This window comes from Oncorhynchus clarkii, chromosome 4, assembly GCF_045791955.1.
Source record: "Oncorhynchus clarkii lewisi isolate Uvic-CL-2024 chromosome 4, UVic_Ocla_1.0, whole genome shotgun sequence".
NCBI lineage: Eukaryota > Metazoa > Chordata > Actinopteri > Salmoniformes > Salmonidae > Oncorhynchus > Oncorhynchus clarkii.
In genome coordinates this window covers 3,861,239-3,877,058 of record NC_092150.1, presented here as the reverse complement: position 1 = coordinate 3,877,058, position 15,820 = coordinate 3,861,239, and the positions used below count along the sequence as shown (strand labels likewise).

The following is a 15,820-nucleotide window of genomic DNA, read 5'->3' as shown; positions in this document are numbered from 1 at the left end:
TTTGCATTTTATTGCATGACATAAGTATTTGATAACCAGTAAGAATTTCGGCTCTCACAGACCTCTTAGTTTTTCTTTAAGAATCCCTCCTGTTCTCCACTCATTACCTGTATTAACTCAAATTAAATCAAGTAAATCACATTCCATGATTTTTAAGTAATTAATTTGCATTCTCCAATCACAGCCATTAAACTCTGTAAGTGTTTTAACCTTTATTTAACTAGACAAGTCAGTTAAGAACAAATTCTTATTTACAATGACGGCCTACCCCGGACAACACTGGGACAATTGTGCTCCACCCTATGGGACTCCCAATCACGGCCGGTTGTGATACAGCCTGGATTCAAACCAGAGACTGTAGTGACACCTCTTGTACTGAGATGCAGTGCCTTTGACCACTGTGATACAGCCTAGATTCAAACCAGAGACTGTAGTGACACCTCTTGCACTGAGATGCAGTGCCTTTGACCACTGTGATACAGCCTGGATTCAAACCAGGGACTGTAGTGACACCTCTTGCACTGAGATGCAGTGCCTTAGACCGCTGTGATACAGCATGGATTCAAACCAGGGACTGTAATGACACTGAGATGCAGTGCCTTAGACCCCAGCGCCACTCAGGAGCAGTGATCTAAGACTGAGCCGTTGAGCATTGGAAAACCTCCCTGGTCTTTGTGGTCAAATCTGTGTTTGAATTCCACTGAGGGACCTTACAGATACACTATATATACAGCAGTATGTGGACACCCCTTACAGATACACTATATATACAACAGTATGTGGACACCCCTTACAGATACACTATATATACAGCAGTATGTGGACACCCCTTACAGATACACTATATATACAGCAGTATGTGGACACCCCTTACAGATACACTATATATACAGCAGTATGTGGACACCCCTTACAGATACACTATATATACAGCAGTATGTGGACACCCCTTACAGATACACTATATATATACAGCAGTATGTGGACACCCCTTACAGATACACTATATATACAGCAGTATGTGGACACCCCTTACAGATACACTATATATACAACAGTATGTGGACACCCCTTACAGATACACTATATATACAGCAGTATGTGGACACCCCTTACAGATACACTATATATACAGCAGTATGTGGACACCCCTTACAGATACACTATATATACAGCAGTATGTGGACACCCCTTACAGATACACTATATATACAGCAGTATGTGGACAACCCTTACAGATACACTATATATACAACAGTATGTGGACACCCCTTACAGATACACTATATATACAACAGTATGTGGACACCCCTTACAGATACACTATATATACAGCAGTATGTGGACACCCCTTAGAGATACACTATATATACAGCAGTATGTGGACACCCCTTACAGATACACTATATATACAGCCGTATGTGGACACCCCTTACAGATACACTATATATACAACAGTATGTGGACACCCCTTAGATACACTATATATACAGCAGTATGTGGACACCCCTTACAGATACACTATATATACAGCAGTATGTGGACACCCCTTACAGATACACTATATATACAGCAGTATGTGGACACCCCTTACAGATACACTATATATACAGCAGTATGTGGACACCCCTTACAGATACACTATATATACAGCAGTATCTGGACTCCCCTTACAGATACACTATATATACAGCAGTATGTGGACACCCCTTACAGATACACTATATATACAGCAGTATGTGGACACCCCTTACAGATACACTATATATACAGCAGTATGTGGACACCCCTTATAGATACACTATATATACAGCAGTATGTGGACACCCCTTACAGATACACTATATATACAGCAGTATGTGGACACCCCTTACAGATACACTATATATACAGCAGTATGTGGACACCCCTTACAGATACACTATATACACAGCAGTATGTGGACACCCCTTACAGATACACTATATATACAGGAGTATGTGGACACCCCTTACAGATACACTATATATACAGCAGTATGTGGACACCCCTTACAGATACACTATATATACAACAGTATGTGGACACCCCTTACAGATACACTATATATACACAGCAGTATGTGGACACCCCTTACAGATACACTATATATACAACAGTATGTGGACACCCCTTACAGATACACTATATACACAGCAGTATGTGGACACCCCTTACAGATACACTATATATACAACAGTATGTGGACACCCCTTACAGATACACTATATATACAACAGTATGTGGACACCCCTTACAGATACACTATATATATACAGCAGTATGTGGACACCCCTTACAGATACACTATATATACAACAGTATGTGGACACCCCTTACAGATACTCTATATATACAACAGTATGTGGACACCCCTTACAGATACACTATATATACAACAGTATGTGGACACCCCTTACAGATACACTATATATATATATATACACACAACAGTATGTGGACACCCCTTACAGATACACTATATATACAGCAGTATGTGGACAACCCTTACAGATACACTATATATACAACAGTATGTGGACACCCCTTACAGATACACTATATATACAGCAGTATGTGGACACCCCTTACAGATACACTATATATACAACAGTATGTGGACAACCCTTACAGATACACTATATATACAGCAGTATGTGGACACCCCTTACAGATACACTATATATACAGCAGTATGTGGACACCCCTTACAGATACACTATATATACAGCAGTATGTGGACACCCCTTACAGATACACTATATATACAGCAGTATGTGGACACCCCTTACAGATACACTATATATACAGCAGTATGTGGACACCCCTTACAGATACACTATATATATACAGCAGTATGTGGACACCCCTTACAGATACACTATATATACAGCAGTATGTGGACACCCCTTACAGATACACTATATATACAGCAGTATGTGGACACCCCTTACAGATACACTATATATACAGCAGTATGTGGACACCCCTTACAGATACACTATATATACAGCAGTATGTGGACACCCCTTACAGATACACTATATATACAGCAGTATGTGGACACCCCTTACAGATACACTATATATACAGCAGTATGTGGACACCCCTTACAGATACACTATATATACAGCAGTATGTGGACACCCCTTACAGATACACTATATATACAGCAGTATGTGGACACCCCTTACAGATACACTATATATATACAGCAGTATGTGGACACCCCTTACAGATACACTATATATACAGCAGTATGTGGACACCCCTTACAGATACACTATATATACAACAGTATGTGGACACCCCTTACAGATACACTATATATATACAACAGTATGTGGACACCCCTTCAATTGAGTAGATTTATGAGAGAGAAAGAAAGAGAGAATTAGAGAGAGCATTTGTGGGATGGCCAGTCCTCTTCTGGCTGTGCCGGGTGGAGATTATAACAGAACATGGCCAAGATGTTCAAATGTTCATAAATGACCAGCATGGTCGAATAATAATAAGGCAGAACAGTTGAAACTGGAGCAGCAGCACGGCCAGGTGGACTGGTGACAGCAAGGAGTCATCATGTCAGGTAGTCCTGGGGCATGGTCCTAGGGCTCAGGTCCTCCGAGAGAGAGAAAGAGAGAAGGAGAGAATTAGAGAACGCACACTTAGATTCACACAGGACACCGAATAGGACAGGAGAAGTACTCCAGATATAACAAACTGACCCTAGCCCCCCAACACATAAACTAATATAGCATAAATACTGGAGGCTGAGACAGGAGGGGTCAGGAGACACTGTGGCCCCATCCGAGGACACCCCCGGACAGGGCCAAACAGGAAGGATATAACCCCACCCACTTTGCCAAAGCACAGATATCCCACTAGAGGGATATCTTCAACCACCAACTTACCATCCTGAGACAAGGCTGAGTACAGCCCACAAAGACCTCCGGCACGGCACAACCCAAGGGGGGGGGGGGGGGCGCCAACCCAGACAGGATGACCACATCAGTGACTCAACCCACTCAGGTGACGCACCCCCTCCAGGGACGGCATGCGAGAGCCCCAGTAAGCCAGTGACTCAGCCCCTGTAATAGGGTTAGAGGCAGAGAATCCCAGTGGAAAGAGGGGAACCGGCCAGGCAGAGACAGCAAGGGCGGTTCGTTGCTCCAGAGCCTTTCCGTTCACCCTCCCACTCCTGGGCCAGACTACACTCAATCATATGACCCACTGAAGAGATGAGTCTTCAGTAGAGACTTAAAGGTTGAGACCGAGTTTGCGTCTCTGACATGGGTAGGCAGACCGTTCCATAAAAATGGAGCTCTATAGGAGAAAGCCCTGCCTCCAGCTGTTTGCTTAGAAATTCTAGGGACAATTAGGAGGCCTGCGTCTTGTGACCGTAGCGTACGTTCAGGTATGTACGGCAGGACCAAATCAGAGAGATAGGTAGGAGCAAGCCCATGTAATGCTTTGTAGGTTAGCAGTAAAACCTTGAAATCAGCCCTTGCTTTGACAGGAAGCCAGTGTAGAGAGGCTAGCACTGGAGTAATATGATCAAATTTTTTGGTTCTAGTCAGGATTCTAGCAGCCGTATTTAGCACTAACTGAAGTTTATTTAGTGCTTTATCCGGGTAGCCGGAAAGTAGAGCATTGCAGTAGTCTAACCTAGAAGTGTCTGCATCATTTTTGGACAGAAAGTTTCTGATTTTTGCAATGTTACGTAGATGGAAAAAAGCTGTCCTTGAAATGGTCTTGATATGTTCTTCAAAAGAGAGATCAGGGTCCAGAGTAACGCCGAGGTCCTTCACAGTTTTATTGAGACAACTGTACAACCATTAAGATTAATTGTCAGATTCAACAGAAGATCTCTTTGTTTCTTGGGACCTAGAACAAGCATCTCTGTTTTGTCCGAGTTTAAAAGTAGAAAGTTTGCAGCCATCCACTTCCTTATGTCTGAAACACATTCTTCTAGCAAGGTCAATTTTGGGGCTTCACCATGTTTCATTGAAATGTACAGCTGTGTGTCATCCGCATAGCAGTGAAAGTTAACATTATGTTTTCGAATAACATCCCCAAGAGGTAAAATATATAGTGAAAACAATAGTGGTCCTAAATCGGAACCTTGAGGAACACCGAAATTTACAGTTGATTTGTCAGAGGACAAACCATTCACAGAGACAAACTGATATCTTTCTGACAGATAAGATCTAAACCAGGCCAGAACTTGTCCATGTAGACCAATTTGGGTTTCCAATCTCTCCAAAAGAATGTGGTGATCGATGGTATCAAAAGCAGCACTAAGGTCTAGGAGCACGAGGACAGATGCAGAGCCTCGGTCCGATGCCAGTAAAATGTCATTTACCACCTTCACAAGTGCCGTCTCAGTGCTATGATGGGGTCTAAAACCAGACTGAAGCATTTCGTATACATTGTTTGTCTTCAGGAAGGCAGTGAGTTGTTGCGCAACAGCCTTTTCTAAAATTTTTGAGAGGAATGGAAGATTCGATATAGACCGATAGTTTTTATATTTTACGGGTCAAGGTTTGGCTTTTTCAAGAGAGGCTTTATTACTGCCACTTTTACTGAGTTTGGTACACATCCGGTGGATAGAGAGCCGTTTATTATGTTCAACATAGGAGGGCCAAGCACAGGAAGCAGCTCAATGATAGCTCATTGAAGAGTGATTCTCCACAGAGGCAGCTGGGGATGAGTCAGCAGAAGGTCCAGTAGAGATTCCAGGAGAGAGAGAAGGCGCTGAAGGAGCTTCAACAGGCTGTGGAGTCTCTCAAGGTGAGTATTGTTGACCAGAGGAGACACATCATTTCACTTCTCTCCTCCAGTCAGAGAGAGAGAGAGAGAGGGGCCCCTATTCAATCCCACTAACCCCACTGTTGGGAACAGGCTGTCTGGACCCCTTTCAGAGAATAGACTGGTTCATGTAACCAACTGGGCTGCCTCATCACATAACCATGAGTAACCATGACTGACTCATGTCCCCTATACATTAAAATGGAACTGTCTCTCTCTCAATTGAATTCAATTCATAGGGCTTTATTGGCATGGAAATATATGTTTACATTGCCAAAGCAAGTGAAATAGACAATAAACAAAAGTGAAATAAACAATCAGAAATGAACAGTAAACATTACACTTGGAAGTGATTTGGGGGATGGGGGAGGGTCTATTAGAAGTTAGTAGGACTCTTTTATTTTCTCAGAAGTTCTGAGTTAGGTAGGAGGATTTAGAGAGGTGTAAACCGTGATTGAACACACTCCAAAACAGTAGGTGGCGCCATGCACCTCTTAAAGGATAGGGTGCAGCATTTCTACTTTTCGATAAAAAGCGTGCAAAATTTCAACTTCCTGCTACTCATGCCAGGAATATAGTATATGCATATGATTAGTATGTGTGGATAGAAAACACTCTGAAGTTTCTAAAACTGGTTCAATCATGTCTGTGACTATAACATAACTTATGTAGCAGGCAAAACCCCAAGGAAAAACTGTTCAGAAAAAAATAAATCCCTCTGGCAGTTCCCTGAATTGTCTTTGTCAAGGGAAATTAGATAGCGCCCAGTTTACAGTTCCTACAACTTCCACCGGATGTCACCAGTCTTTGGAATTGGGTTGAAGTTAATCATTGGTGAAATGAAGAAGAGGCAGAGGTTACACTGTGGATTATGTAAAAGAGAAAATCGTGCATGTATTGTTGACTTGCTGTTATTGAATACAGATCGACCCGTCAACAATTTGATCGATTATTAACGTTTAAAAATACCTAAAGTTGGATTACAAAAGTAGTTTGAAATATTTTGGCAAAGTTTATAGGCAACTTTTGAAATGTTTTGTAATGACGTTGCATTTTGTAAAGCTGTTTTTTTCTGGATCAAAACGGGCTTTATAAATGGACATTTTGGGTATACATGGACGAAATTAATCGAAAAAAAGGACCAATTGTGATGTTTATGGGACATATTGGAGTGCCAACAAAGAAGCTCGTCAAAGGTAAGGCATGTTTTATATTTTATTTCAGCGTTTTGTGTAGCGCCGGCTACGCTAATTCTTTTGTTTACATCTCGTTCAGGTGGTTCAGGGGGGTGCATGCTATCAGATAATAGCTTCTCATGCTTTTGACGAAAAGCATTTTTAAAATCGGACATGTTGGCTGGATTCACAACGAGTGTAGCTTTAATTGAGTACCCTGAATGTGTGATTTAATGAAAGTTTGAGTTTTATCGCGTATTATTTGAATTTGGCGCTATGCATTTCCCCAGGCTATTGGCCACACGAGATGCCTCCATATCCCTACAATAAGATTTGAGGACCTCCATTATATCATAGAAGAAGAAGTTGGTCTGTGAGGGTTTTGTTGTTCCTGAGGAGGGCTACTATTCTTTTCTCTTTTGGTTTTCAAGTATTTTCAGAATGTATTAAAGCCAAAGCTAAAGCTTCCCTAAACAATTCAATATATCAGTCAATATATTTTCTCTGTGATTTATTTTCTCTCCGTCAACCGTTCCATCGCATCTTAACCGTCTTACCGGGCGGGCACTAGGACCCGGGGGAGGCTGCTGCTGCAGAGGCTGCTGCACCGCTCGTGACTGTCAGTCCTCCTTGTAGCTCATTGGTTAAGCTGTGGCTCGAGACTGTTAACAGTTAACGGACAGGAAACGGCTCTGACAGGACACATTCATGTCGCGGCAGTGATGTGAATGTGTGGTAAGTTAGAATAGAGAGAGAGAGTTTTCACTACTATAGACTTTGGTCATAATCAAAGCTTTGTTAACCAATAGGTTTTTATGTGAGGCTGCCTGTAAGTTACAGTGTAACAGGCGTTACTAACGGTAACGGTGTCTTTTAAATTCGACATAAGTTATGTGGCGATGATATCTAGTTAACGTTGTGTTTAATGTAGTTTTACTATCTGTGCCAGGCTATAAATGACACAGATAATATCGAGTTAACGTTGTATTTAATGTAGTTTTACTATCTGTGCCAGGCTATAAATGACACAGATAATATCTAGTTAACGTTGTATTTAATGTAGTTTTACTATCTGTGCCAGGCTATAAATGACACAGATAATATCGAGTTAACGTTGTATTTAATGTAGTTTTACTATCTGTGCCAGGCTATAAATGACACAGATAATATCTAGTTAACGTTGTATTTAATGTAGTTTTACTATCTGTGCCAGGCTATAAATGACACAGATAATATCTAGTTAATGTTGTATTTAATTGATCACAGCTTTCTGCTTTCCATGTCGAGTTTTTGGTAAAAAACATTACATTTGATTATTTTGTCAGTAATGTTGTCAGGTGCGTGAATGAGGACCCAAAAGCGAATTAACAAACAGAGTTTCTTTAATGATGAACACACGTGGGCTCAGATGGACAGGTAGATTCCGACAGGACAGGACAAGGTTGCAGCAAACACGATGATAGTCTGGTTCAGGCATGAGACACACAAACAAGAATCCGACAAGGACAGGAACAAAAACAGAGAGAGATATAGGGACCTAATCAGAGGGAAAAAGGGAACAGGTGGGAAAAGGGGTGAATGAGGTAGTCAGAGAAGACAAGGAACAGCTGGGGGAAAGAGGGACAGAAACGGTAACCTAGTACGACCAGCAGAGGGAGACAGGGTGAAAGGAAAGGACAGAAACAAGACACAACATGACAATACATGACAGTACCCCCCCACTCACCGAGCGCCTCCTGGCGCACTCGAGGAGGAAACCTGGCGGCAACGGAGGAAATCCTCGATCAGCGCACGGTCCAGCACGTCCCGAGAGGGAACCCAACTCCTCTCCTCAGGACTGTACCCCTCCCAATCTACGAGGTACTGGTGACCACGGCCCCGAGGACGCATGTCCAAAATCCTACGGACCCTGTAGATGGGTGCGCCCTCGACAAGGATGGGGGGGGGGGGGGGGGGGAAGACGAGCGGGGGCGCGAAGAACGGGCTTGATACAGGAGACATGGAAGACCGGGTGGACGCGACGAAGGTATCGCGGAAGAAGAAGTCGAACTGCGACAGGATTAATGACCCGAGAAATACGGAACGGACCAATGAACCGCGGGGTCAACTTGCGAGAAGCCGTCTTAAGGGGAAGGTTCTGAGTGGAGAGCCAAACTCTCTGACCGCGACAATATCTAGGACTCTTAGTTCTACGCTTATTAGCAGCCCTCACAGTCTGCGTCCTATAACGGCAAAGTGCAGACCTGACCCTCTTCCAGGTGCGCTCGCAACGTTGGACAAAAGCCTGAGCGGAGGGGACGCTGGACTCGGCGAACTGAGATGAGAACAGCGGAGGCTGGTACCCGAGGCTACTCTGAAAAGGAGATAGCCCGGTCGCAGACGAAGGAAGCGAGTTGTGGGCGTACTCTGCCCAGGGGAGCTGTTCTGACCAAGACGCAGGGTTGCGAAAAGAAAGACTGCGTAAGATGCGACCAATAGTCTGATTGGCCCGTTCTGCTTGACCGTTAGACTGGGGGTGAAAGCCGGAAGAGAGACTGACGGAAGCCCCAATCAAACGGCAAAACTCCCTCCAAAATTGAGACGTGAATTGCGGACCTCTGTCCGAAACGACGTCTGACGGAAGGCCATGAATTCTGAAAACATTCTCGATGATGATTTGTGCCGTCTCTTTAGCAGAAGGAAGCTTAGCAAGGGGAATGAAATGAGCCGCCTTAGAGAACCTATCGACAACCGTAAGAATAACAGTCTTCCCCGCTGACGAAGGCAGTCCGGTGACAAAATCTAAGGCGATGTGAGACCACGGTCGAGAGGGAATGGGAAGCGGCCTGAGACGGCCGGCAGGAGGGGAGTTACCGGACTTAGTCTGCGCGCAGACCGAACAAGCAGCCACGAAACGACGCGTGTCATGCTCCCGGGTGGGCCACCAAAAACGCTGGCGAATGGAAGCAAGCGTACCCCGAACGCCAGGGTGGCCGGCTAACTTGGCAGAGTGAGCCCACTGAAGAACGGCCAGACGAGTAGGAACGGGAACGAAAAGAAGGTTCCTAGGACAAGCGCGCGGCGACGGAGTGTGAGTGAGCGCTTGCTTTACCTGCCTCTCAATTCCCCAGACAGTCAACCCGACAACACGCCCCTCAGGGAGAATCCCCTCGGGGTCAGTGGAGGCTACTGAAGAACTGAAGAGACGAGATAAAGCATCAGGCTTGGTGTTCTTAGAGCCCGGACGATAAGAAATCACGAACTCGAAACGAGCGAAAAACAGCGCCCAACGCGCCTGACGCGCATTAAGTCGTTTGGCAGAACGGATGTACTCAAGGTTCCTATGGTCAGTCCAAACGACAAAAGGAACGGTCGCCCCCTCCAACCACTGTCGCCATTCGCCTAGGGCTAACCGGATGGCGAGCAGTTCGCGGTTTCCCACATCATAGTTACGTTCCGACGGCGACAGGCGATGAGAAAAATACGCGCATGGGTGGACCTTGTCGTCAGAGAGGGAGCGCTGAGAAAGAATGGCTCCCACGCCCACCTCTGACGCGTCAACCTCGACAACGAACTGTCTAGAGACGTCAGGTGTAACAAGGATAGGAGCGGATGTAAAACGATTCTTGAGGAGATCAAAAGCTCCCTGGGCGGAAACGGACCACTTAAAGCACGTCTTGACAGAAGTAAGGGCTGTGAGAGGAGCTGCCACCTGACCGAAATTACGGATGAAACGACGATAGAAGTTCGCGAAGCCGAGAAAGCGCTGCAGCTCGACGCGTGACTTAGGGGCGGGCCAATCAATGACAGCTTGGACCTTAGCGGGATCCATCTTAATGCCTTCAGCGGAAATAACAGAACCGAGAAATGTGACGGAGGAGGCATGAAAAGAGCACTTCTCAGCCTTCACAAAAAGACAATTCTCTAAAAGGCGCTGGAGGACACGTCGAACGTGCTGAACATGAATCTGGAGTGACGGTGAAAAAATCAGGATGTCGTCAAGGTAAACGAAAACAAAGATGTTCAGCATGTCTCTCAGGACATCATTGACTAATGCCTGAAAGACAGCTGGAGCGTTAGCGAGGCCGAAAGGAAGAACCCGGTATTCAAAGTGCCCTAACGGAGTGTTAAACGCCGTCTTCCACTCGTCCCCCTCCCTGATGCGCACGAGATGGTAAGCGTTACGAAGGTCCAACTTAGTGAAACACCTGGCTCCCTGCAGGATCTCGAAGGCTGAAGACATAAGAGGAAGCGGATAACGATTCTTCACTGTTATGTCATTCAGCCCTCGATAATCTATGCAGGGGCGCAGGGACCCGTCCTTCTTCTTAACAAAAAAGAACCCCGCTCCGGCGGGAGAGGAGGAGGGGACTATGGTACCGGCGGCAAGAGCTACAGACAAATAATCTTCGAGAGCCTTACGTTCGGGAGCCGACAGAGAGTATAGTCTACCCCGGGGGGGAGTGGTTCCCGGAAGGAGATCAATACTACAATCATACGACCGGTGTGGAGGAAGAGAGGTGGCCCTGGACCGACTGAACACCGTGCGCAGATCGTGATATTCCTCCGGCACCCCTGTCAAATCACCAGGCTCCTCCTGTGAAGAAGAGACAGAGGAAACAGGAGGGATAGCAGACATTAAACATTTCACATGACAAGAGACGTTCCAGGAGAGGATAGAATTACTAGACCAATTAATGGAAGGATTATGACAAACTAGCCAGGGATGGCCCAAAACAACAGGTGTAAAAGGTGAACGAAAAATTAAAAAAGAAATGGTTTCGCTATGATTACCAGAAACAGTGAGGGTTAAAGGTAGCGTCTCACGCTGAATCCTGGGGAGAGGACTACCATCCAGGGCGAACAAGGCCGTGGACTCCCTTAACTGTCTGAGAGGAATGTCATGTTCCCGAGCCCAGGTCTCGTCCATAAAACAGCCCTCCGCCCCAGAGTCTATTAAGGCACTGCAGGAAGCTGACGAACCAGTCCAGCGTAGATGGACCGACAAGGTAGTGCAGGATCTTGAAGGAGAGACAGGAGTAGTAGCGCTCACCAGTAGCCCTCCGCTTACTGATGAGCTCTGGCTTTTACTGGACATGAAGTGACAAAATGACCAGCAGAACCGCAATAGAGACAGAGGCGGTTGGTGATTCTCCGTTCCCTCTCCTTAGTCGAGATGCGGATACCTCCCAGCTGCATAGGCTCAGCTCCCGAGCCGGCAGAGGAAGATGGTAGTGATGCGGAGAGGGGGGCAACGGAGAACGCGAGCTCCTTTCCACGAGCTCGGTGACGAAGATCAACCCGTCGCTCAATGCGAATAGCGAGTTCAATCAAGGAATCCACGCTGGAAGGAACCTCCCGGGAGAGAATCTCATCCTTTACCTCTGCGCGGAGACCCTCCAGAAAACGAGCGAGCAAAGCCGGCTCGTTCCAGCCACTGGAGGCAGCAAGAGTGCGAAACTCAATAGAGTAGTCTGTTATGGATCGATTACCTTGACATAGGGAAGACAGGGCCCTGGAAGCCTCCTCCCCAAAAACAGATCGATCAAAAACCCGTATCATCTCCTCCTTAAAGTCCTGATACTGGTTAGTACACTCAGCCCTTGCCTCCCAGATTGCCGTGCCCCACTCACGAGCCCGTCCAGTAAGGAGAGATATGACGTAGGCGACACGAGCAGTGCTCCTGGCGTAAGTGTTGGGCTGGAGAGAAAACACAATATCACACTGGGTGAGGAACGAGCGGCATTCAGTGGGCTCCCCAGAGTAACACGGCGGGTTATTGATTCTGGGCTCCGGAGATTCGAAAGCCCTGGAAGTGGCCGGTGGATCGAGGCGGAGATGGTGAACCTGTTCTGTGAGGTTGGAGACTTGGGTGGCCAGGGTCTCAACGGCATGTCGAGCAGCAGACAATTCCTGCTCGTGTCTGCCTAGCATCGCCCCCTGGATCTCGACGGCTGAGTGGAGAGGATCCGAAGTCGCTGGGTCCATTCTTGGTCGGATTCTTCTGTCAGGTGCGTGAATGAGGACCCAAAAGCGAATTAACAAACAGAGTTTCTTTAATGATGAACACACGTGGGCTCAGATGGACAGGTAGATTCCGACAGGACAGGACAAGGTTGCAGCAAACACGATGATAGTCTGGTTCAGGCATGAGACACACAAACAAGAATCCGACAAGGACAGGAACAAAAACAGAGAGAGATATAGGGACCTAATCAGAGGGAAAAAGGGAACAGGTGGGAAAAGGGGTGAATGAGGTAGTCAGAGAAGACAAGGAACAGCTGGGGGAAAGAGGGACAGAAACGGTAACCTAGTACGACCAGCAGAGGGAGACAGGGTGAAAGGAAAGGACAGAAACAAGACACAACATGACAATACATGACAAATGTGAGGAGAATTGGAGTAGAGCAGGACCAAGAGGTGTTCTGTACCTGTCTGTCCAGGAGGGAGGAGAGTAGAGCAGGACCAAGAGGTGTTCTGTACCTGTCTGTCCAGGAGGGAGGAGAGTAGAGCAGGACCAAGAGGTGTTCTGTACCTGTCTGTCCAGGAGGGAGGAGAGTAGAGCAGGACCAAGAGGTGTTCTGTACCTGTCTGTCCAGGAGGGAGGAGAGTAGAGCAGGACCAAGAGGTGTTCTGTACATGTCTGTCCAGGAGGGAGGACAAGGCCTGGTGGACCTGGAGAGCAGGGTGGCGGAGGTCTGACTCAATGAGGTGTAGAGAGACCACTGAACCTACTGTCTCTCTCTCTCTCTCTCTCTGTCTCTCTCTCTCTCTCTCTCTCTCTGTCTCTCTCTCTGTCTCTCTCTCTCTCTGTCTGTCTCTGTCTCTCTGTCTGTCTCTCTGTCTGTCTCTCTCTCTCTCTCTCTCTCTCTCTCTCTCTCTCCAGCGCTCTGCACAGTCAGCAGTGGAGGACAGTGATCAGATCTTTACTGAGCTGATCCGCTCCATTGAGAGAAGGAGCTCTGAGGTGAAGGAGCTGATCAGAGCCCAAGAGAAGGCTCAAGTGAGTCAAGCTGAAGGACTCCTGGAGCAACTGAAGCAGGAGATAGCTGAGCTGAGGAAGAGAAGCACTGAGCTGGAGCAGCTCTCACACACAGATGATCACATCCATTTCCTCCAGGTAACTAAACTGTCTTGTTACATGTGATATGAAATTAACTTCACGTGAAACTATTCATCTCAATCATTATGTTGTCCTGTTAATTCAATTCAATTCAAGGGCTTTATTGACATGGGAAACATGTGTTAACATTGCCAAAGCAAGTGAGGTAGACAACATACAAAGTGAATATATAAAGTGAAAAACAACAAATGAACAGTAAACATTACACATACAGAGGTTTCAAAAGAGTAAAGACATTACAAATGTCATATTATATATATATATATATACAGTGTTTTAACAATGTACAAATGGTTAAAGGACACAAGATAAAATAAATAAGCATAAATATGGGTTGTATTTACAATGGTGTGTGTTCTTCACTGGTTCCCCTTTTCTCGTGGCAACAGGTCACAAATCTTGCTGCTGTGATGGCACACTGTGGAATTTCACCCAGTAGATATGGGAGTTTATCAAAATTGGATTTGTTTTCAAATTCTTTGTGGATCTGTGTAATCTGAGGGAAATATGTCTCTCTAATATGGTCATACATTGGGCAGGAGGTTAGGAAGTGCAGCTCAGTTTCCACCTCATTTTGTGGGCAGTGAGCACATAGCCTGTCTTCTCTTGAGAGCCATGTCCCTCTCTCTCTCTGTCCGTCCCTCTCTCTCTCTGTCCGTCCCTCTCTCTCTCTGTCCGTCCCTCTCTCTCTCTGTCCGTCCCTCTCTCTCTCTGTCCGTCCCTCTCTCTCTCTGTCCGTCCCTCTCTCTCTCTGTCCGTCCCTCTCTCTCTGTCCGTCCCTCTCTCTCTCTGTCCGTCCCTCTCTCTCTGTCCGTCCCTCTCTCTCTGTCCGCCCCCTCTCTCTCTGTCCGCCCCTCTCGCTCTGTCCGTCCCTCTCTCTCTATCCGTCCCTCTCTCTCTCTTTGTCCATCTCTCTCTCTGTCCGCCCCTCTCTCTCTGTCCGCCCCTCTCTCTTTCTGTCCGTCCCTCTCTCTCTCTCTATCCGTCCCTCTCTCTCTCTGTCCGCCCCTCTCTCTCTGTCCGTCCCTCTCTCTCTCTGTCCGTCCCTCTCTCTCTCTGTCCGTTCCTCTCTCTCTCTGTCCGTCCCTCTCTCTCTCTGTCCGTCCCTCTCTCTCTCTATCCGTCCCTCTCTCTCTCTCCGTCCCTCTCTCTCTCTGTCCGCCCCTCTCTCTCTGTTCGTCCCTCTCTCTCTCTGTCCGTCCCTCTCTCTCTCTGTCCGTCCCTCTCTCTCTCTGTCCGTCCCTCTCTCTCTCTGTCCGTCCCTCTCTCTCTCTATCCGTCCATCTCTCTCTCTGTCCGTCCCTCTCTCTCTCTATCCGTCCCTCTCTCTCTATCTGTCCCTCTCTCTCTGTCCGCCCCTCTCTCTCTCTATCCGTCCCTCTCTCTGTCCGTCCCTCTCTCTCTCTGTCCGCCCCTCTCTCTCTGTCCGTCCCTCTCTCTCTCTATCCGTCCCTCTCTCTGTCCGTCCCTCTCTCTCTCTATCCGTCCCTCTCTCTCTCTGTCCGCCCCTCTCTCTCTGTCCGTCCCTCTCTCTGTCTATCTGTCCCTCTCTCTCTCTGTCCGCCCCTCTCTCTCTGTCCGCCCCTCTCTCTCTGTCCGCCCCTCTCTCTCTGTCCGCCCCTCTATCTCTGTCCGCCCCTCTCTCTCTGTCTGTCCCTCTCTCTCTCTGTCCGTCCCTCTCTCTCTGTCCGTCCCTCTCTCTCTCTGTCCGTCCCTC

The 15,820-nt window shown here is 46.8% G+C and overlaps 1 protein-coding gene and 1 pseudogene across 1 annotated transcript in view; one reads left to right on the top strand and one right to left on the bottom strand.

Annotated features, from left to right (window-relative positions):
- The window catches only part of LOC139406328 (E3 ubiquitin-protein ligase TRIM47-like), a 128,435-nt pseudogene that overhangs the window by 5,682 nt on the left and 106,933 nt on the right, over positions 1-15,820 (bottom strand).
- The window catches only part of LOC139406326 (tripartite motif-containing protein 16-like protein), a 6,856-nt gene continuing 4,406 nt past the window's right edge, over positions 13,371-15,820 (top strand). The window contains exon 1 of the mRNA XM_071148822.1: positions 13,371-14,100. Coding sequence (XP_071004923.1) covers positions 13,687-14,100 — 414 coding nt within the window. The 5' untranslated portion in view covers positions 13,371-13,686. The remainder of the gene's footprint in view (positions 14,101-15,820) is intronic.